Consider the following 22,406-nt stretch of genomic DNA (forward strand, 5'->3'; position numbering starts at 1 on the left):
TTATGTTTATTTCAGATCTTAAGGACTAGCTTGTACTTTTCTATTTTTAGAGGTGGTCAGTTTCTGGGAATGAAAAATTGTCTCTATCAGGAGAGAAAAGGCAAGATTTATTCATTTGGTCATCTAACTGATTTTTTTTGTATGTTTTCCATTTGCCAAGCACTGTCACATGCTTTATAAAGATACAAAGTTTAAGACACACTCTCTGCCCTTGAGTAGAACCCAGTCTAGTTGTGAGGTTCTGGAGCTTCTTTGGAATCTCCCCTGTTCAAAAGAGCTCCCTAAGTGCATCATAGCTTGGAGATTCCAGAAATGACATTTTAAGGACACATTAGAGGCCCTGAAAGCTGATGGCTCCATGTGATGAAGACTTGTGGAACTCACTTTTATGGTCTCTGTAACCCTTGGACAGCCATCAAAGCCATTGACAGAAGCCTCTCGGGGTTGTATCAGGTGATCTTCTACATTCCACCTGTCTTGTGACCCAGCTGTGTGATTTTTTGGTTTGTGTGCATAATGATAGCGTCGTCCCATGTCTTGCAAGTAGTAGTTCCTATCCATTATGACTCATGGATGCAAAGGAGCTTATACTAAATGTATTCATTATTTCCCAGTTTTTTTTTTTTTTCTTTTAAAAACGGGGCTTATGGGTTTGGTAGAGAATGATATGGATATTATTGGATGACATGAAAAGAAGCAATGTATTTGTTCATGTCATTGTGCTCTTTGACTATTTCCTTTCAACAGAGTTGAAAACTAGTTGATAGTGCATATTGGAAAACTACTTCTACTTGAAACTGAAGCAAGGTTACTTTAATACACACATTTCAGCTTAGAAACTACTTTAATAATGGTAAATCTTTCAGGTTACTGCACTCAACCTTGGTGCATGAAAAAGATAATCTCATTAAACACATAATGACTGTACCTAGACTCCATTAAAAACTACAATAAAGAAATGAATTAGTCTGTGGCCCAGTGACTTCAGAGAGTTAAAAAAATTGTTCCTGAAAACTTTACAATGATTAATGGTGTGTATAAGTTATTAAAATAATGTTATGCTCTTTATTTATTTGGGGTGGGAGTGAGGAAGGCATATGCTGTATAATGGAGTCCTTAACAGTTTTTAAAATCACTTTTTATTTTGAAATATTATAGACTCACAGGAAGTTGCAAAAATAGTGTAACATTCCCATGTACCTTTATCGAGCTTCCCCTAATGTTGACATCTCAGGCATTAATAGTTGTGGCACAATAGCAAAACCATGAAATTGACGTTGGTATATCGCTATTAACTAGACTATATAGACCTTATTCAGTTTTCACTGGTTTTATAAACATGCATTTATTTGTGAGTGTCTGTAGTTGTCATTTAATTTAACATTTGTGATTAAAAAATAATTAAGTCTGAAGAATTTACATAGATTTCTTTTTCTTTTGCTTCTGTAATCTTTGTGTTGCTGATTGTCAGTTGGCAGTACCTGTAGGACTGGCCATGTTGATTGACTGTTATTTTTCTTGTTCTTAGTCAGTGTTCTTACCTCTCTCCCTCCATTTCTCTAGGCAGTTCAATTAACCTCCAGAAGATGGCTGAACCTACAGGAATACCAGAGCAAAAAACTGATGTCTGACAATGGAGTGAGAGTTCAGAGATTCTTTGTAGCAGACACTGCAGATGAAGCTCTTGAGGCTGCTAAGAAACTAAGTAAGCTAATTCATTGTGGGTGAAATGTGCTTGCCCGAATCAGTGAATTCACAGGTAGCAGTTTCCCACCAGTTACATTTTTCTGTTACGGGTTATAGTGACAGGGACAGATGCACAGGAGAACTTTGAATTGCAAAAGAAAAGAAGTTCAAATGGCCTGGGGCACATGTGCAGGAGTGGCAGTAGGGTCAGGTGAGGGTGTCTGCCCTCAGGACTTGCTACCTATGAGTCTTCAGTCCTGCTGACCCCGGAGGAGGTACGGAATCACAGGACAGTCCTCAGTGTGATTGCCTGTGGGTGGGGGAAAGCCTCCCTTTCTTGACACACTGGAGGCCTTGCCTGACCATTCCTGGGTGGGATTCACAGGCAGCCCTGTGTCCTCAGCTCCGCCAGGGTCACTCACTGGAGGTACTTGGCCTAAGTGTCAGAAACCTTAGAACAGCAAACAACTCCTTCCTTTTTTTGGCATCTCTCAAGGCATATCATCAGGAATTCTCATAGGATGAATGTGTAGGGGTTTTCATGATGGCTTTGTTTGAAAATAAAGAAATGTGTAGCAGTGAAGCATGGTGCAATAATTTGTGATGGACATGGATGGAGGCCTTTAACAGTGACACCATGAGTGCACATTTGATGATACAAAAAGGAAGTCATGATCCATGTTAACTAACAAAGGAGATGATAACTACAAAAGCAAAAACGTCCAATTAGGAAAACTTTATTTTTTTAAATGAGATGGCGGCATATGGAACGTCACTCCATGGTAATGCTTCTGAGTTTTTAGTGACCATTTCACCTAGTTCTCTGAGCTGTAGCCATTGCAGAGTGAGTCAGGCAAGATGGGCAGCATCCTTCTTTAAGGCCCCCGGAAGATGGGAAGAGCTCCCTTGTGGTGCCTGGGGGACAGCAAGGGGAAGTGCATGACTTTTTCAAGTTGACTTTGCTTCACTGTTTTGCCCTCCCACTTACTGGCTTTTCAACTTTGCAGAGGTGACTTCTCCTTCCTGTGCCTCAGTTTCCTTATCTACAGATCAAACCTAATCGTATTTATCTCCCAGTACTGTTGTGAGTCTTTGAGGGAGATTGTACATTGTTACGTGGTAGAGAATTTAACCAATTTCTCTACTTGTGGATTGAGAAATTAGGGGTCAGGTCCTGGTGTCTGCCTTTCAGTGAACACCGCTTCTGGTGGCATACAGACAGACTCTTTCAGTGTCGGTCTGGCTTGCCATTGTCCACCAGAAATGTCATGTGAGCCAAATAGTGTTTTAAAATTTCCTAATAGTCACATTAAGAAAAGTGGAAAGAAATGGGTGAAATTAATTAACTTTAATAATACATTTTATGTACCGCAATGTATCTAAAACATCATTTCAACATGTAATCAATATAAAAAATTATCAATGGAATATTTTATGTTGTTTTTTTGGTCCTAATCTTCACAAATCTGGTTTGTAATTGTACACCTCCGGCACATCTCATTTCAGACTAGTCACATTTTAGATCCTCAAATGACACATGGGGCTAGTGGCTACTGTATTGGACAATGTAGATTTGAACACTAAAAGGACATGCATGTGCATTCTTTGCCTGTAATCTTGGAGAACAGTTGTTTCTCACCAAAAATAAAAAATAGATCATCTGCTACTCAGCCTTGCCCAGGTAGCTGTAGCAGAGTTTGAGAGTACAAGAGAGAGGCAGTCTCCTTATATCAATTTTCCAATTTTCTATGCTCTTTCAAGAACAAGCACTAAGGTACTTCAGCTCGTAATTGTTGTTGTTTTATCTCCTTTTTAAAGTTCTCCCAGATGTTTATACAACAGATCCGTTCTATGTTATGTGAGTTAAGATGTATATTTATTTGTTCTTGAACGAATATTTATTGTGTCAACCATGTATTAGGCACTGTGGATGCAGCTGGGGAAGAGAATTGAGTCCTTTTTCTCCATAGAACTTACATTCTAGGAAAAGTGTTTCCTAGAAATTGAGAGCAACTTATATTTTAAGAATTAAAAATTGGTTTCATTTCAAAAAACTGTCACAATTGGTTATTATGGTGAGAAAATAAACTCAATAAAATTAGACCTAAACTTGTAGGAGAGCTCCTCGGTGAACTGTGATAATAGACTCAGTAAAGGTTAGTGCTGTATTCCAATCTTTTTGCAAGAAAGGATCATTTTTGTTTTATACTCCTGTAGTTTGGGGATTGGGAAATGAGAGTAAAGAAATGTAAAGTTCGAGTTGGTCTTTGATCTTCTCTTTCCCCATTATTTTATTAAATGCAGGGAAGCACTAGCATTCCCAGTCTAAGTTTCTTTTTCAGAGTATTCTGGGAGCCAGCTGATTATTCTCCCCATCCCGTGTGGACACAGCACAACTGAGAGGAGTTTTCTTCCAGAGTTTCCTAGAGATATGGACTTACTGAAGTAGTGGGCTTCTTAGTTATGGGTTTGCTTTATGAGCATTTATTTAGCTATCATTTTGTGGTTGGGGATTATCTACCATGCTGTTAAGACAGTTTTTGCTCTGGAGGAATTAAGCAGTGTGGAGTTTACATGCTGGGGCTGTGGTGAGGGAGAGAAAGAAACAGACAATAAAGCATGTTTAAATAAAATACAATTAAACAATGAAAATAAACTTTTTTAAAAGCTAATTTTTTTGGTTCTTGAGGCGTGGTTTCAAGAAATTCAAACTGGGTAAAAGGGATTGGGGATGATAAAGGAATTGAGAAGGATATAAAGGGACTGAGAAAAATCAAAGTGGTTAAAGGAATTGAGAGTGATGCAGCTGTGTGTGTGTGTACATGCTTTCACCTGTGCATACCTGTGATGATTCCTTTAGGTGGTGTGTCCAACAGAGGGCCTCTCTGTGATCCTGCCTAGAGCTAAATGGGAATTTAGAGAATTAATCCGAGCATCTCATTTGATAATTCTCCCCTTACTTGGTAGTTTTTGTAGAAGGGAGGTCTCTTCTGGTTTCTGTTGAATAGTTTTGATCTGAGGGGAAACTTACAGGTTTGGAAGAGGAGATGGTACCAATTCTAGTTGGTTAAATGTGAAATGAGAGGATAACAAATATAAAAAAAGTGCATGTCACTGAAATTGCCCGGAGAAAGCAAAGCGAGAAGAATCTGGCAAAATGTCACAGTATTTACATTCTTGTCGCTACAAGACTGACAAAAACCAAGAGTAGAGTTGCAGTTTTACCAAGTAGATTTGAGGTTAAGATTAAAATTGGATTACACATTCGTCTTCCTGATTGTCCTGAAAATTTGACCTCTACCTTATAATTATGATATTATAATGGGGAAAAATCATATAGAATGATAACGTGTCTAACACGTAAGTGCCATATAAGATTTTATCACTATCATCATCATAATCAGTGGCATCTAATTCCAGTGGTTCACTACTGTCATGACTCAAATTCACAGAACAGAGACATAGGGTGATCAGTATCCTGTCAATTATGTTAGGAGAGTTCATATTTTAATTTGAAAGGTTTATAAATGATTGAAATGTATTTGCTTACCTTTATAGTTTATTCGTATATGGATATGTTTTGAAATAAAATGACATTTTATAAAATATTTGAGAATAAATGTCGATATTATCCATGACTGTGATTTCCAGGGTGCTGGTGGGGATTATCTCACATATCTCTTTTTATGTGTCTAAACCCAAATTCTAGTTGTCTGTTTGCTCTCTATTCTTGGGTGTCTCTAGCACTCCTGGCCAAGATGGAACTTGTCATCTCATGGTTGCTCCAAACCTTCCCTTCCTCTTCTCTCCACCTGCTTACTCAGCAGAGATGGCTTTAGATCATCTTTAATACTTCTCATGTCTGTCACATTCAATCAGTTACCAAATTCTGTCATTTTTTGTGTAGCGTTGTCATTTTATAAGCAAGGAAACAGGCAAGATAAGGTTAAAAAATTTGCAAGCATTGTAGAGCTAATAATAAATAAAGGTGGGATTTGAATCCAGCCAGATTAGATTTAATTTCCTCCCTAAGCATTTTCCTCTTTGCTAACTTGATATTCTTGGGAGATTTTTATGTGTGGGTCAGCATTTTTAAGATAGAAATGCATATTAATAAAATTAGAAAATTGGATTACAACTAGTTGTGGCAGGTTCTAAGGTGTAATTTATAGAAATTGTGTAATCTGCAGATATTTTGTTAATGATTCATTTTGTTTCATCTTTGGGCAGTAGAAACTTTGGCTGTGTAGTTACGGAAAGCTTGTTAATTGTAACATTTGTTTAAAATGGGTGATACAAACCTTTTGTTTCTGAAACACAATTCATAGTGATGAGATACTGAGGGTGATTCTCATTTTCTTGCATAGAAAATGGACTTATTTCTGATTGAGAGATTAAATTTGGTTTGAATTAAGTTTTTAATATGTGGATGATATTCATTTCTATAGCAGTTTATCAGAGATACCTCTTGTAATGATGTTTTAAGGAAGGAATCGTTTCCCTTGCATACACTTGTAGGAGGTTTATTAAGTACATACTTTTCTCCTCTTATGGATTAAAATTAATGAATATCATCAGTAGATAATTACAGAATACCTACTGTGTGAATGACTAATCTTTTTGTTACCTTTTCATTTCCCTTTAAAGATGAATGAAAGAATGTGTTTCTCATATAATTGAAAAGACCCGTCTTAAAAGAATATTTGTATATAAACCTAGATGAAACTTATCTAGGACCATTATTACCTTTCAGTTTTTGAAACCTCAACAACTTATTAATTATTCCATTCATGTTGACATGAGACTCTCAACATTTGATTAAGCAAGAAAATTATATTTCAAAAACTCAACAGTTTTATTTTTTGCCAGGAAAGAAAATTGAAATATGAATGGATAAATTAATCTTCTCTGAGCTAATGACATGCATCCTAAAATGGAGATAAGGAGCTTTTATTGAACTTGGCTAGCTTTGGATTGCTTTCAGCTATAACACATTTCTATTCATCAATATGATAACTTATTCTTTTTGTTTTATATAATCACGTCCTAAAGCCTGGTGAATTACTGACATCATTAAGGAATTGTATGTAAAAAGGGAACTGCAGCCCATTGACTACTGATTGACATGTACTATTAATCCTACAGGCAATTAAATACATTGCAAGCCTCCTTGATTGTTGTGGCTTTGTCACATTGCATGATGTGGTTAGGGTCTTGCAAAAAGATGTTTAGATCTTTTGTGTTGAGATGATGGTCATTTTTGTCTTATAATGACAGACGAGGATAACATAGATTTTTGTGAAGTAAATCTTCATTTTTCCATGTATCAGCTGCTCATTATTTCGAATCTGGAGTCAATAATGCAAAGATGCTACTAGGGTAATGGCATATGCGGTCCATCAGAGGTTGAAGCGGTGTCTGCTTTCTAGGAATAACAGTGGTGTCCTCACCAGATGGTTAATTCCTGTGGTGTGATTTGATTGTGTGTCTGATTACTGTTGGCCTCTGTAGTTTTTTTCCCCATTTTCTAAGCCCGATTCCCTTGTGTTCTTGGTAATTATTTGCACTTCTCCATATCTTTTCTGTAATTTAGTTCATGCTTATTTCAGCTAGTGTTAATTTCTGTTGTTTGCTGCAACAGATGTGGTAGTTATTCAGTACATATTTATTGTTACTCAGAAAATTTTCACTTGTTCATGTTCACTTGCAGATGCTCCTTAAAAGAGCACCTGAATTGAAATTAATGGTTTTCCCTAACTGTATGTATTAAAAAGATCCCATTCAACAAGTTGTAGCCTTTAATAACATTGTATTTAATGTATTGTATGTATTTTTGCAAGGAGATTCCTCTTTTATAGAATGTTCTTTTCTCTTCCTCCTGAGGCTGCAAATATAAATAGGCTTTTCTGGTAATCTCTTTAGAACTTCTCTGTGCTAGAATATCTTTTCACTACTTGTCTTGTGGTATTCACTAAATAGAAGCAGCAGGAGACCTGCAGAGTGAAGGGTGACATCAAGGCAGATTGTGGGCAGGCAGGCTTTCTGGGAGTGGAGATGTAGCTTCCTTTCAGTTTCCTTAGAAACAAATGAGAGCAGTGCTTTGAAAGTTATTCCTTTAACTTCAATTTTGGCAGCATAATAAAGCAAGGATTAATTCCTTTTCTTACATTTTAACCAGTAATAGAATTAGCGGTGACATTTAACTTTTGGGCCTTTACCATGTGCCTGGCATCATGCCAGGCATTTCCTGAGTATCACCTCATGTAATCTTCATTTAAACCAAGGGGAAAGCCTTTCCTGTAAGGGCTGGTTCCAAATATCGCCAGATTTCTACGTGCCCATGATTGTGTATCCACGGTAACTAACATAATTTCACTTTCTGTCTTTTCAGTGTGTCATTAAGGGCGTTAGGTGTTAACTTGTTTTTTTAAAGCTACCTCATTGCAAATGAACAAGGAAGTTAGATTGTCACGTGGTCTCGTTTCCCAGGACTTTCCTGTGAATTTTTCCCCCCAGGTCTTTGATTCACCCTGAGTATGGTTTGATAGGTAGTTCTGAATGTCCAGAGGGTACCCTCTGGTTGTAAATGCAGAAAATCTTTACCTGCGGTAAATGACACAGGAGCTAGCTTCCTACCATCCCTCTCTCTGGGTATATTGGCCCTTTTAAAGAAACCCTAAACACAGACAAATCTCTTCTGATTATCAAAGGAATATGCTCATTATTTTGATTTTGGAAAATATAGAAAAGTACAAAGAGGTAAAAAAAATCTCTTATCCAATTAGTCAGAGGGAACCTGTGTTAATATTAACATATTTTTCTCCATTTTTCTTATGCATTCATTCATTCATTCATTCAGTAATATTAATTTCTGTGTGCATATTTAAATAATATAATTAAGAGAATGAGTTTATTTATAAATTTGGGAAAATATTATGCATACAGTTTTGTCTTAAAAATTTTTGTTTTAAAATTCTACATCATAACATGAGCATTATCCAAATATCAAATATTTTTCTTAAACATTATTTTAAGGTTTTATAATCTCTAGATTGACAGTGTTATTTCCTAATTATGATGTTTGGGTTTTTTTTTTCTGTATTGTCATATTAGGTAATGGTGCTTAGGTAACACATAAACTTCCTCATTCTCAGTAGCCTAATACAATAAGGAGTTATGTCTTATTCACAGAAAAGTCTATTGTGGTGTTCTCAGTCTGCCTCAGGGACCCAGGCTCCTTGTTCCACTCTGCTATCTTCAACACATGACTCCCAAAGATAACCTGGAAAGTGTGCCCATTCCAGATACGCAAAGGGAAAAAAAACCATGGAGGATTACACATGGAGATTTGCATGGACCACATCACTTCAGCTTACAAGATTCTATTGGCTAAAATTCAGCACATGATCTCAATTAACTGCAAGGGAGACTGGGAAATAAGGTTTCAGTCCATGCTTAGGAAGAAGAAATGGGTTTGGTGATCACGTAGCAGTCTCTTCCAAAGGTAGTGTTTAGAATCTTGAGAAAATCTGTCTCTTTCCTTCAGTGCTTAAACCACAATTTACTTGGCTATTAAGTTGGGGATAATATAATAATATATATTTCAAGCAGTGATTCAGATAAAAAATATAAACATAGCACATGTCTCATACAAATGAGGTACTCGCCAAGTCTTCCTTCCTTTTTTTCCTTCCTTCTTTTTTGGACTGAACTGAACCAGTGTTTTGAGCCATCATAAAAGGAATATAATAACAGCTATTAAAAATAGTAACTGATAAAAAATAAAAATTTTCAGTGCTTTTGCAGTAACACCTGAGTGTTAAGCTCTATTGTACAGCTTGTCAGATGACTTGATAATAAATATATTATTATTTTTATCCTGTTGGTTTTTTAGAAAGATGGAGATACAAGAAGTTGTAAGTTGCATAATTTTGAAAGAAAATGAGAACCATACTTTCTTTACATTGCAACAGAATAAATATTACCTACGGAATTATGCTTTTAAGATGCTACGCTATTCCCCAAGGTGGTTGTTAACAGACATTGACAATGTTTAACAGATGTTCATAAATAGTACTAAGGCTCCACTTGAGTTTTCTAGGTTACTTTACAGAAAAGTCAGAAAATTAATTGAGAAGGTTTAAAAGAATTATATTGCTTAATGTACCTTACAATGAAAATTAGATGAGTAAACAAGCTACCTCAATTATGTAATTTTTTTTTCTTCCATTCAACATGGAACAAGCTAAGAGATTGGAAAGTCTGTTATTTCTCTCAAATTAAATGTGAGCCAAGTATTAAAATTTTTTTTGTCTTCAGGCTTTTATTTGAACGAATAGACCAGTCATTTTAGTATGGGGAAAAGAAAACAGATGGGATTTGTATAACAGGGGGAAAATAACAGTGCTAGAAGTATTTGATATGCAAAAATCAAACTGTTCCCAGAGTCTTCAGGTGTAGCACTGAAAAACAGCTTCATATAAATGTGTATTTTCTTTATAAATAACCTGTCCATTAGCATCATAAACATGAGAAAATCTAGATCCCTTTGAGATACAGTTGCTCAGAATTCCTTGCTGCTCTTCCTTGTTTAGCGGATTCAGTTTTAACTCACTGTGGCACACACAGCCAGTTGTGCACAACACGGCCACAGTCTGCCTTTCCCACACAGTTTCCCCTAGTGCCTGTTTCCCAATGTGTGGCTATATCGTTGCCCTTTCTATCTTTGTCCATGTTCTTTCTTCCACAGCCTGACTTCTAACACAGTGAAGATGACTCTGCAGTTGGCCTTGAATTCAAATCCTGCGTCTGCCACATGCTAGCTGTGTCACCCTAGGCAAGTCACTTAACCTCTAGAATCCTCAGTTTTCCCATCTGTAAAATGGGCTTAATAATAATACTCACTTCCTAGAGGAGCCAGGAGAATGAAATGAGGTCATACGTGTATAAAGTTTAGCAAAGTCACATACTCTAAAGTCTTAATGGGTAACTAGGATCATTATCAATATTACTATCCTGCATTTATCACGGCCCAGCTTAGCCATCACTTCTTTGGTGATGTTTTCTGGGAGGCTCCGTGGTGGTGGTTAAGCAGATGGGCTCTGGAGGAAACTGCCTTGGTTTGAAGCTTAACTCTACCCCTTTTTAGCTGTGTTCTAACTTCTCTTGGGCTCCATTTCCTCATCTGTAAAATATGGCATGTCAGTAGTGTCTACCCGTGGGTTTGGTGGGAGGCATGACCTAGGTCTTAACACAGTTCCTGGCTCATAGCAAACATCAGTAGGTGATGTCATTATAGTGCTGATTTCTGCTGTTACGGTAGTGGTATTTTCCATATCTCGGTCTGCACAGGATGGGCCAGCGGCTGTAATTTAGCCTGTGATATCTGTATTCGGAAAGAGGAAGCACATTCCTTATGATGTAGTTGTGGGCTGATACTTTTCATATAAGAAATAAAGTATATGTGTTTCCGTATAACTGGACAGGAGGTTTCAAGACTCATTTGGCATTTAAAGCTTTCATAAGAGTCTGTAGCCCTAGGTGACCAAGCCTTTTGGTTTGCCTGGGATAGACTTAGATACATCTATTATTCCAAAACCATTATAAATTTTAAGCCTTTTTTACCCTCAAACTTGTCTCCACTTAAACAATAAAGCATGTGGTCACCTTACTCAATGAAAAACATGAAGGATGATTCCTTGATAGCAACTGTTTTTAATAGGAAGCCTGTTTTGTAAGAAAGAATATGATAGATTTAAATATTACTGTATTTATTCATGCAGCTTTTAAATGAAGGATGAACAGGAGAAGAAAGGGCCTTCTTGACAGTTAGGGATGATTGCTGGGAGTAGGGTACAGAAAGAAATGGGCAGGACAGCACTCAGCTTGTGCCAGGGCCAAGACTGTTTGCCATTCGTCTTTGGAATCCTTGTACCTTGAATTTACGGATTCCATAAGTGGTCACTGAATGGAAAAGTTAATAAGAGAACAAGCAGACCAAGGAAGCTGCATCTAAGTTAGAAGTTGCCAAGCAGAACCTCTCTGATGTACATACCCAATGGTCTTTCTGTAATGCCATTGGGTCATGCATGTCCTTAAGCTTGGTTTAGGGGAGAAGGTAAAACCAAGGAAGCAGCAGCCCTGCGGGCAATGGTGGGAAGTTGGGAAATCGTGAAGGGAGACTTCAGCTTGGTGGTGTTGCCTGTTGCCAGCCTTGTGGCTGGATTTAGTCCAGGGTTCTCTTCAGGCTGGTTTTGCTGCCTGGTGCCACCAAACATCCTTGGTGACAATGTGGGGGTGGTCAGGTCTGCTATTGTCAGGATGAATCTGCTTAGATAAAAACAGCTTCACCTTCTGTCAGATTCTTTCTGATCTCTACAAGGTCATATTAACAAAGGTCCCTAGTCTGTAGTAGCTTTCTGTTCTATTTACCTTGATGAGCTCAACTTTCAGTTATAGGACCATGGATACGTGCTCATTTCAGTTGAAAGGTGCCCCAAATATTCTCACTTTGGTGCCATTTTTATCACTGCTTCCCCTACTTCTGGAAAAAATTAATGTTCTACACTAGTAGACAGTAGCTCTCCATCCTTGCTAGAGTGTTGTGTTTGTTATAAGAGAGGGGACTTTAAGGAAACCAAGGGAGGGCTCAAAACCACCTGTGGTTCAAGTAACCTCTGTTCTAGGGGATATTAATTCGTTTAACAGTTACTGAGTACCTGAAGTGAGTCAAGTACTGAGGTTGTTTGGGCACAAGGATGACTAAGAATGGTTGGTTGCTTCTAAGATGTTTACTGCCTAGTAGAGAGGCTGACATATAAACCCACAGGAATACCGGAATGGTAAAGACATGCCTGCTCCATTGTGGATGCTGAGTGGTCAGGGAAGGCTTCCTGGAAGAGGTGAACACCACATTGTTTCTGACCAATCCTTAAACCTAATGCATTTAATGAACAGTTTGTTCTGACCCCGGGAATAGAAACTGTGGCCTCGGTTTTCTTTCTCTCTCTATGAAAGTAATCTCTGAAAATGATTGGCAAGAAATTGGCAATTCTAGCTTTGAACAGAGAAGTGATAACTTTGATCCTTTTACTATTTGTGTATAAAGCCAGTTACTTGTGTAAAAGGTAAGAGACAGAAGTGTAGACGGCTGTCTTCTGAGATAGATCCTGTGGACAGTCCTTCAGGTGGGGGCTGTGTCCAAAACCTCTCCTTGCCTTTTAGGTTAGGAAGCTTGCGGGTCCCACCCAGGGTTCATCAGACTAGGGAGGTTGGATATTCACCAACCAAACGTTGTGAGAATGATGTATACAGCAGCATGCTAATGGGCACATTTACAGAATGACATGGTTCTCTCATGACTGGAATGTTCTTATCTGCCATCCTGATGTCTTAGAAGATAAATCCATCTTGTTTTATCTTTACACAATCTTTTCCCCTTTGAAGCAAAAGAACACATTTCAACAGAATCTTGGGCTTGTATTTACTCACGCACTCATCAAATATTTACCAGGTGCATGTTCTAGGTGGTGAAAACTACAATGGCTAAGATGTTTTGAAAACTCAGCATATGTGTAATAAATGCTGTTAGGTGTTTTGCCTGCTCTGTCTCACTGAATACTTAAGAGGACCTTTGTGAGATACGCCGTCATCCTTACCCCTAGTTTATGAAAGAGTGCTCTACAAGGCCCTAAGAGGCCCAGGCACAATGGAGCCTCTCAGACTAACAAAAACAAAGTCAAGGGTGCTTTGCTTCTGAGCCCAAAGTCAAGGGACAAGGGACTCTAGCATCCAGAGCCTTGTCCACGAGGTTGCTTACCTTCATCCAGGACTCTTGCCCATTCACACCCTCTTTCTCCCAGAAACTCAGTTCAGAACCCCCTAGACTGGGCAGACTACCAACCACCGAGCCCCTCCCTTCTGCTTGAGGGCTGGCTGACATCCTGCATCTTCCTATCTTGGGTTGATTTTATCAGTCAAAACTCTTAGGAGTCCTGGGCCCTCCCCAGCCCTACCTTGAACACTGCAAGCAGCACCCATTAGCTGAACAAGGAACTGGTCTGTTGTGTTTCACATTATAAAGGTCTTCTCAATACAGAAACACATCTGCTTTCACAATTCAGTGCCTTTTAACTTCACAGTGGTTCGAGTTTAAAGGGGTCTTTTGTGAACATTTAAGTCCCTGAAGAAGGTGAATAGCTAAAATTTTCCATGTGACCGATCGTATGGAACTATAACTAATGACAGAGAATGATACTTTCATTGCTTCTGTTTTAACTTTTGTAGCTAAAGGCTTTCATACCAAGCCATACAAATTTTTGTTTAGCTTCCTTTGACTTGAGCAATGTAGTTTTTTTGGGGGAATGACGGGGGTCGTGTTGGAGTCTGATTGACATATTGTTTCAGCTGGAAAGACAGATACAACTAAAAATCTGCTACAATTCTCTCTGGTTTTTATAAAATCATGTCTAGCTAACTTTGTAAAAAATTAAATCCCTTTGAACTTTTAATTTAAAACTGTTATCAATGATTGATAAAAGTGATCTGTAGCTTTACTATCTTATCTATTTTCACTTTCTGTTTTCAGTAATAAAAATCTTTTACCCTTCAGACCAGGAGGGTACCAAGTTAAGAGATTTTTCTGAACCATTGGGTACCATTCAGTTGATATCCAAATAACTTATTCAGAAAATATTTTGAATATTTGAGCTTGGTGAGGATGCTCAGTATAAACAAATTAGCAAATAATTGATACGATTGTGAGACATACTGTAACAGAAATAAACAAGTTTCATGATAAAATCATGGAGGACTTAGGATAGTCAAGGAAGGCTTCTCTGAGGAGATGATTTTAAGCTGACGTGAGGATGAGAAGGAGCCAGTTGTGACAAGAACCTGGATAAATATGTTCCAGGCAGAGGTGACAGGAGAGACCGAGATCCTGAACTGGAAACAGCTTTATCAATTTGAGAAACAAAGGAGACCAGTGGGATTGAAGTTTTTAAACTTTTAAAAGGGTAGTGTGGCAAGGTCTGACGGATGGGCCAGAGCCCAGATCATGTAAGGCTTTGTGCTCAGGTAAGTATTTTAGGTTTTATTCTAAGTGAGTTGGGAAGCTACCAGAAGGTTTTGATAAACCCATGTTAGTTAGATATTGCCTCAACAATGCTAGGTAGCTACTATCACCAAACTCAGGAAGTCATTTATTCTTGCTCAAATGTCTGCATGTTGGCGGATTGAGGTGGGCCTTGCTAGGCGTGGCCGCAAGCTGCAGGTTGGGTCCCAGTCTACTCCATGTGGCTCTCTCATCATCCTTGGAATAGCAAACTAAGTGGGGTACATTCCTAACAAGGAAACAGCCAGAGTACAAGAGAGCAAGCCCAATGGCAGGCATGTTTCAAGGCTCTTCTTGCATCATATCTGCAAATTTCCCGTGGCTGGAGCCCAAAGTCGAGGGACCAGGGCCTCTACTGGGAGGAACTGCAAGGTCACATGGCAAAGGCTATGGATCCAGTGAGAGATGATGAATTGCGGAACAGTGATTTATTTGACCACAAGCAATGACCTGACCTCTCTATCTTACGAAAAGTTCACTGTAGACTAGAGTGACCAACTGCCCTGGATAGACTAGAGTGACCAACTGTCCTGGATTGCTCAAGAATGAGGAATTTCCTGGGACGTGGGACTTGCAATGCTAAAACTGAGGAGGTCCCAGGCAAACCAGGGTGAGTTGATTACCCTATTATGGACTGTCCAATGGTGAATGGATTCATGGGGCTGCAGGAGAGGTGGGCAAGAGGTAGGTTGTTGTTGTGGTCATCCAAGTGAGAGAAGGTGGTGATTTGAATGATGAGATTGCACAGGAGGGAAAGAGGAGTGGATGTCTTTAGGATGTACTTTGGAGGTAGAACTCAGGAGACTTGCTGATGTTTGGGATGTGGTAGATGAAGAAAGGCATTGAGGATGTGTTAGACTAATTGAATATGCTGTTTGCTGGAGTATGATGATCTGAATAACTTGTAGAGTAGAAGAGCAACTTTTAATAATTATTGCAAGTGCATGATAATAAACTATTACTTGCAAATACATTATATATTATAGACATACAATGTGGTATTTCTTCAAAACCATGCCCAAGAAATTGGTGGAATAAATGTGGAGGTTGTTGTGTTATGCATAGACCCAGACCTATAGTAATATAAACAAATTGTATCACAAAAATGATTGTCACTAACAAAGGGAATTTTCCTGATAGCCTTCCTTGGCCATCCCAACTCACCATCTACTATGGTGAGCAAGGAAGCCATGGATATTGGAAAATGGGTATATTTTCTTCATTTTGATTTGCCAAAGCCTAACCCATCAGGATTTACATTTTACCTTTACATAATGAGTTTCCTATACAGAATCTTGGGGTGACAGTATACCTGGTGTGGTGGAAAGAATATTTGAATAGGATTCAGAAGGTCTGAATTTGAGCTGTGGCTTTGATATTCAGTATTTTTCTGGGGGATGAGGGCTATGTTGATTATGATTAGCTATTCCAATTCCTTTTCCCACTCATCTAGTTGATATCTTGAACAATAAGGAGGACCAGTTCCCTAGACCATTTTGGGATGCTGGTTGAATGAATTAATACTGAATTAATATCCATTCACGTGTGGGCAATGCCACTGAATACTTTGACAACCTTGAATAACTTGCTAAATGTATTTGGGCTCAATTTCTTTCTTTATGAACTGGGAATAACTATTTAGGAATATTGGGAGGAGACATTATATAAGAGATTGTGTATAAAGGTGCACTGTAAGGTCTTATGCATGAGATCCTCTTCCTTCACCAGGACTATGAGTTTCTTGGCTCAGATTCATATTGGCTTCATTTTTGTCATCCGTTGTGCCTTGTGTCCTTGTATGTGGTAGTGATGAACACATGTTTGTAGAAGACATGTGTTAGAAACCTGATACGATATCAGGTTTCTAAAAGTTCTTTATTCTGCCTCTTACCTCTGGACTGTTATAAAGCCAGACCTCCTGGGTTCTAAACACTTTTCTTCTGATTTTCTAGCATGAGATCTTGGGCAAGCTACTTAACTTTTTTGTGCCTTAGTTTCCTCATATACAAAAGGAACTAATAATATTTTTTGATGAGACAGTCGCTGTGATATAATGCCCTCATTATATTAATTGTAGTAACTCAATTGGATCAGTGCATGGAAATCAATCAACAAAAAATAAAGATTTAGTGAATGTTAGCTGTTATCATTATTATTATTATTATTATTATTATTATTACTAACAGGTAGGTTTCCTGTTGCATTTACTTGATTTATACACCTAAGAAACATGGCAGAACTATTTATTTATGTAGAAAATTGGAAAGTTTATGTCATGGTGAACGCTAAAGGGTAATTTGATATAGATTTCTTATTTTGTTTTCCCTTGTCCCACAGAGTCCATTTTATCTGCTAAGGCACCCTGGCCAGCTGACTTCTCTGCTCTTCTTAAGTTTTTACATTTCTCTTTATTTGTCCTAGCTTCCTTGTGTGCTCTGTTTGTGCTCTTGATTTATTAAATCTCTGAGATCATCCTTTCTCTGGGATGGGAGGAAAGGCTTTTGGACAGACAGCCTGGGAGATCTAAAACAGCCCCAGGGGTATACTTCTTGTTCACTTCTTTCCAGCAACTGATTAGAGATCAATAAATGCATAGCACTGGTGTATATTACGCACTTCTTTTCCTGGAAAACAGGTCTGTAGTCAATGGACTAAATAGGAGAAGAGGCATTTTTCAGTTGGCATATCTCTATAACCATAAATAATTCTAGAAGGTTTCTTTTTTTAAAATTTTCTCTTTCTCACCTAATGTCTAAAATCTTGGGACAGCCTGGTATCTTTTCCTTCTGGAAGGATGTGAAACTTTGTAGGATGGAAAAGTAATTTAAGGAGTACTTAAACCTAAAAAAAAAAAATGCAGTGAAAAACCAATTGCTAACCAGCTCAGAAGTTTCTCAAAAGTCACAGTAGCTTTGAGATTGGCAATAGAAATTGTCATGGTCCTTACTTGCTGGAATAGATAGGGAGGTATGTGGGAAAGAACATAATAGAAATATTTTTTAATTATGCTTTTTGTTGAATTTTTATGTATTATCTCATTTGGTCTTCATGTAATACACAGGTGTTGATAGGACAGGAACTATTCTCTTTCTTAAATGAGGAAAGAGACTCTGTGTGCTTAAGGGACTTGGTCAAGGTCTCACAGTAGGAGATAGTCCCATCCCTAACATTTGTAGGACTAGGGCAGGAGGACAAATAGAGGCCCACATACCATATGTTCAAAATATAAATTTTTGTAAATGCATATGTAAGTCAAGCTAATAGTCTATCAGATAGACTAAAATATATCCCAAATGGAATAAAATTCTGACAAACACACCTTCATAATGACCTGTAAGGCCTGATTTGAATTTCATATTCCTGGACTTTTGTAGTTCAGTGCAAGAACAGGAAGCATAGGGATTACCAACCCCTGTCCTGTAGTTCCTCTTTTCACTCCTAGCTCCATTTTGCATTGTAAAGTGCCCCATGCATATGTGTGTTCAGATCCATCTACTTTTTCTGCAAATAGCCACCCCTTGAGTCTAGGAGTATACTTAGCGGGTGCCATGTTCTTCTCTTGAAAGGTCAGATCTTGAGAAGAGGCCCACACTCGACCATTTGGGTAGCCTTCCGGGGGAATGTGTGTGGCAGGGGATATATAGGCTCTGAACAATCCCCTTGACCTTGACGACTCCTTACCCCATCCCATGATTAAGTCTGATTATTCGGCCAGGTAGTGGAGTATCCAAGACACAGGTTGGATTCAACTGGATTGTTTGGTCACTTCAATCACATTATTAGTCAGCATGATGAAAATCACAGTTCATTCCTTCATTCAGTATGTATTATGTACAGGTACTTGGTGCTGGAGATATAAATGGAATAAGGCTTCTCTTGGGAAGGGCTTTGAATTCTAGTGAGAGGAGACAAAATGAGCATGTAAATAATTACAAAATTTTGTCCTAAGGTTATTGGTGCTGTAAGAAGATACAAGAGGGTAGTGAGAGAGCGATGGAAGAGTAGGGGTGGGACCGATGGTCAGGGAAGGATTCTCTGTGGATATTACATTGTGATGTAAGATGTGCATGCTGAACAGCTCTCTGGGGATCCAAGGAAGAGCATTCCAAGCGGACGGATTACACAGGTAGTGGCCACGAGATTGGTGGTGTCAGGGGACTGAGAGGTGACCATGGAGGGTAGGGTGTAGTTGGTCAGGGAGTGGAAGGAGGTGGGGTTAGAGAGATGGGGAAGGTCTTGGGAGTCACTGGAGTCTTGTAGGTCCTATAAGAGGTTTGGATTTTGTTCCCATAGGATCCATTGGAAATTTTGAATTAGGGAGTGATGGTAAAGCTTCCTGATGAAGTTCACTCCTTAACAGTTAACTTGAAGTGGACTGTCCAAATTTTAATCATTTTGCCAGTAGTAAATGAATCTCCCTGCCATTCAGATCCCACATCTCTTACAGTAGTTGAATGCCACAGATATATTTTGTGGACATTTCAAAAACTTAAACATTGGTGCTCCTGGCAAGTAATGAGGAAAAAGTGGTCATATATTTAGCTATCAAGTTTCATGTCTTTTGCTAAAAATATAGAACCAAGAGAGTTCTGAGCATAAATACAGGCATGCTCTTGCTGTTGGTTATTTCATAACTATTCTTAGGTGCCAAATGTCTTCATCTTTACACGATTTATAGTAATGTAAGTAATGTGTTGGAGACTAACAAATCAAAATCTCATTTCAGATATGTGACACTAATGTTGTGTTGACTTATTGTTTCATGTGTTAGATTTCTGATAAAATTACTAAAACACCTTCTTGAGAGGAGTAACAGGAAGAAACAGTTGTGGGGCATCAGATATTCAGCTGTCTGTACTTTCTTAGTAATAGGAGATTACTAATAAATTCTTAATTGTGTTTAGTAACATATTAGAGTACCTCAATTTAGGAACATTCAGCAATTTATTAATAAAATTTTTTGATAGGAAAGGAATTATAATTAGCACAATACTTGTTAAGAGAAAACAAAGACCGACCAACTTTAGTCGTTATTTATTATAATGATTTTTTTTTACTATTAAAAATGTTTCCTCAACAATAACCAGATGTGTAACATAAAAGCAGCTGCACAGCATGTTCATTTTTATGCATAATATTAGAAATCTTAGACGAGGTTTATTGTATGTTACGGAAAATGAAATGATCTTTTTCTAGTCCGAACAGCTGTGTAAAACAGAATGATAGCATCTTCTCCTGTCTCCAAGTGACCATCTGTTTTTATGGTATTTGACAGGTAATTTATTAATTTTAAGAGGTTTGTTTTAGTGAAATGTTGGCAAATGTGCATGTAGCAGATTTTAGGAAAATACGATAAAGCTCTGCAATTTTTTAGGGCCTTTCTGAAGGTCTAGTAAAATCTTTAAAAATATTTTTTTATTTTGTGTTCTGAAATGGATAAAAATATTTGCCCATGAGTGATACAGTAGGACCTGGTCTATAGGCATCAGTGACACATTTGACAGCCATTCATTTTGGTTTTGGCCAGATGTAGGAATATTAACTGTACAATTAAGAAAGAGTTTATTTAAATTTTTTTCTTTCAGTACCATCTCTGGTGGTTTCTGTTGACTTACTATAAAAATTGAACATAAAATATAAGTGGTAAGTTGCTTTTTAAACTCTGTCCTCCTCCATTCTAGCTGTCACTGCACTTTCCTAGGGTCCTTCCGACATCTTCTCAAATCTTGGAAGAAATGTCAGCTCTTTTTCACATTCATTTGTCACTTTTAAGGTTTCACTGAATTACCCAGGCTGAATGCAGAACGAAAAGAAACGCCACGGTTATTATGCTGACTGCAGCCGCGACGTGGGAATTCTTTATGATAGGCCCTTACTCATGTCTTAATACTTTATTTGTTCCAATGTGCTTAGCAAGCCAGCTTGGCCTTGTTTATCTCCAGGTAGATCCTACCTGTTTTCATTTGGGAAGCTTAAATATTCTTAAGATGAGTGATAATGCTGGGTGAATAAAGTCGCATGTCATCAGTTCTGTCTCTGCCTTTCATTCACCAAGTGATGTTAGGAGACTTAATCATTTTTAGCTCAGTTCCCCAATCTGCAAAATGAGCTTTATGACATTTTCTTCCCTAGTCCGCTGGAATTGCATTAGAAAAATGAGTGAATGTGGTGGTGACTGTTGATTGGATGACACATGCTGAGTGTGGCTTTTCAGAGTTCAAGACTTGATAAATTAATAATGGTTTTAATTATTGTCCATAACATGGCTCTCAGATAGTGATTATGATGATGATGATGAGGAGGAGGAGGAGGAGGAGGCCGCGGCGGCGGCTAAAGGGGGTGATGGAAGAGCAGTACTAATAATGGTAAAATGAGGCAGTTTAGGGTAGTGACCAGCCCCACAGATCCTGGAGCCAGACTGTCTTGGTTCAAATCCCTTTTATGTCACTTATTACTTGTGTGACCTTGAACAAAGTACTTAAATCTCTGAGCCTAGTAAATGTCAGATTTGGAATTGGAACCCACGCCCTTTTGAGCATGTGTTCCTAACTACCATACTGTGCTGCTTTCAAAACAAAAGCAATAAACCCTAGAACATACTCTAGAGCATTTGAAAAGGTCATGTAACAGAACATACAAAAAATAGGAGAAGTCAGAGACATCCTATCTTCTTTACTTAAAGTACTTATTAAAAAGGAAATAGCCCATAGAATCATGAACATGAGACCAATTGGGAAGGGTGGACTAATTGGCTGCCTGAGGACTGAAATTGGCATATTGGACTGTGCTACAAAACTTGCTTGTTCCTGATCTCTGGAAATCAATGAATTTCATTATTATTCCAAGGTCTTTTTTTTTTTCTTTAATAAAGCACATCATTTGTAGAAAAAGAATTTTGTCCCATGAAGTCTAGATTGTTTTAGGGGCTTATTAAGAAACTGTCCAGTAGCTTTCTGAGGTTAAGTGGTACTGTTCTTTGAACTCTCAAGTTTCTGCCTTGCGAATCTCATGGTGGGAGATTTGGCTATAGTGTGTACAGAAAGAACCTCATTGGATCAGCAATACCTGTAGCCTCTGTGGAAATGAGTGAGACTTAGAATGCTCCATCCTCATTACAAAAAGAAAACCCTGGTTTAAAAAATAGAAATATTTGTTTCCTTTGGGGGTACATTGCCATTTATTTAACTGCATGCATGGTTTTGAATTTTTGGCCAGTTTAGGATATACTAATTGGTTGGTGTCAGCATTATTTTACAAATGTTGAGAAAAATCTATTATGGAAAAATTGAAACAAAGCAGAACTCTTAATGGACAGGGGAGCAAAAGTGGCAGCAGGGAGAAAGCATTTCAGCATGGCAGTGATTTGTGCATTCCTGGTGTAGTCACCTATTATATTCCAGCAGCTTATTGGTATCCAGTGGCAGTTGGAGACAGATGATGGAGTGTCCCTGTTCTGAAGAATGTCCTTTGCCTGCTCTCTAAGCATCACAATGCTCAACTTGTACCAGTTTTTACAGTGTGATTATTTTTCATTATACATTCCCTTACTCCATCAGAGAGCAAAGGGAGCAGAGGGGAGTGTTGAGTGTTCTCTTCATGTTACTTC

At 38.1% G+C, this 22,406-nt stretch overlaps 1 protein-coding gene across 1 annotated transcript in view; it reads left to right on the plus strand.

Annotated features, from left to right (window-relative positions):
* SUCLG2 (succinate-CoA ligase GDP-forming subunit beta) overlaps positions 1 to 22,406 on the plus strand; it is a 257,611-nt gene that overhangs the window by 50,938 nt on the left and 184,267 nt on the right. Inside the window, exon 2 of the mRNA XM_045530945.1 lies at positions 1,564 to 1,705. Coding sequence (XP_045386901.1) covers positions 1,564 to 1,705 — 142 coding nt within the window. The remainder of the gene's footprint in view (positions 1 to 1,563; positions 1,706 to 22,406) is intronic.

The sequence above is a fragment of the Lemur catta genome, chromosome 18 (assembly GCF_020740605.2).
Source record: "Lemur catta isolate mLemCat1 chromosome 18, mLemCat1.pri, whole genome shotgun sequence".
NCBI lineage: Eukaryota > Metazoa > Chordata > Mammalia > Primates > Lemuridae > Lemur > Lemur catta.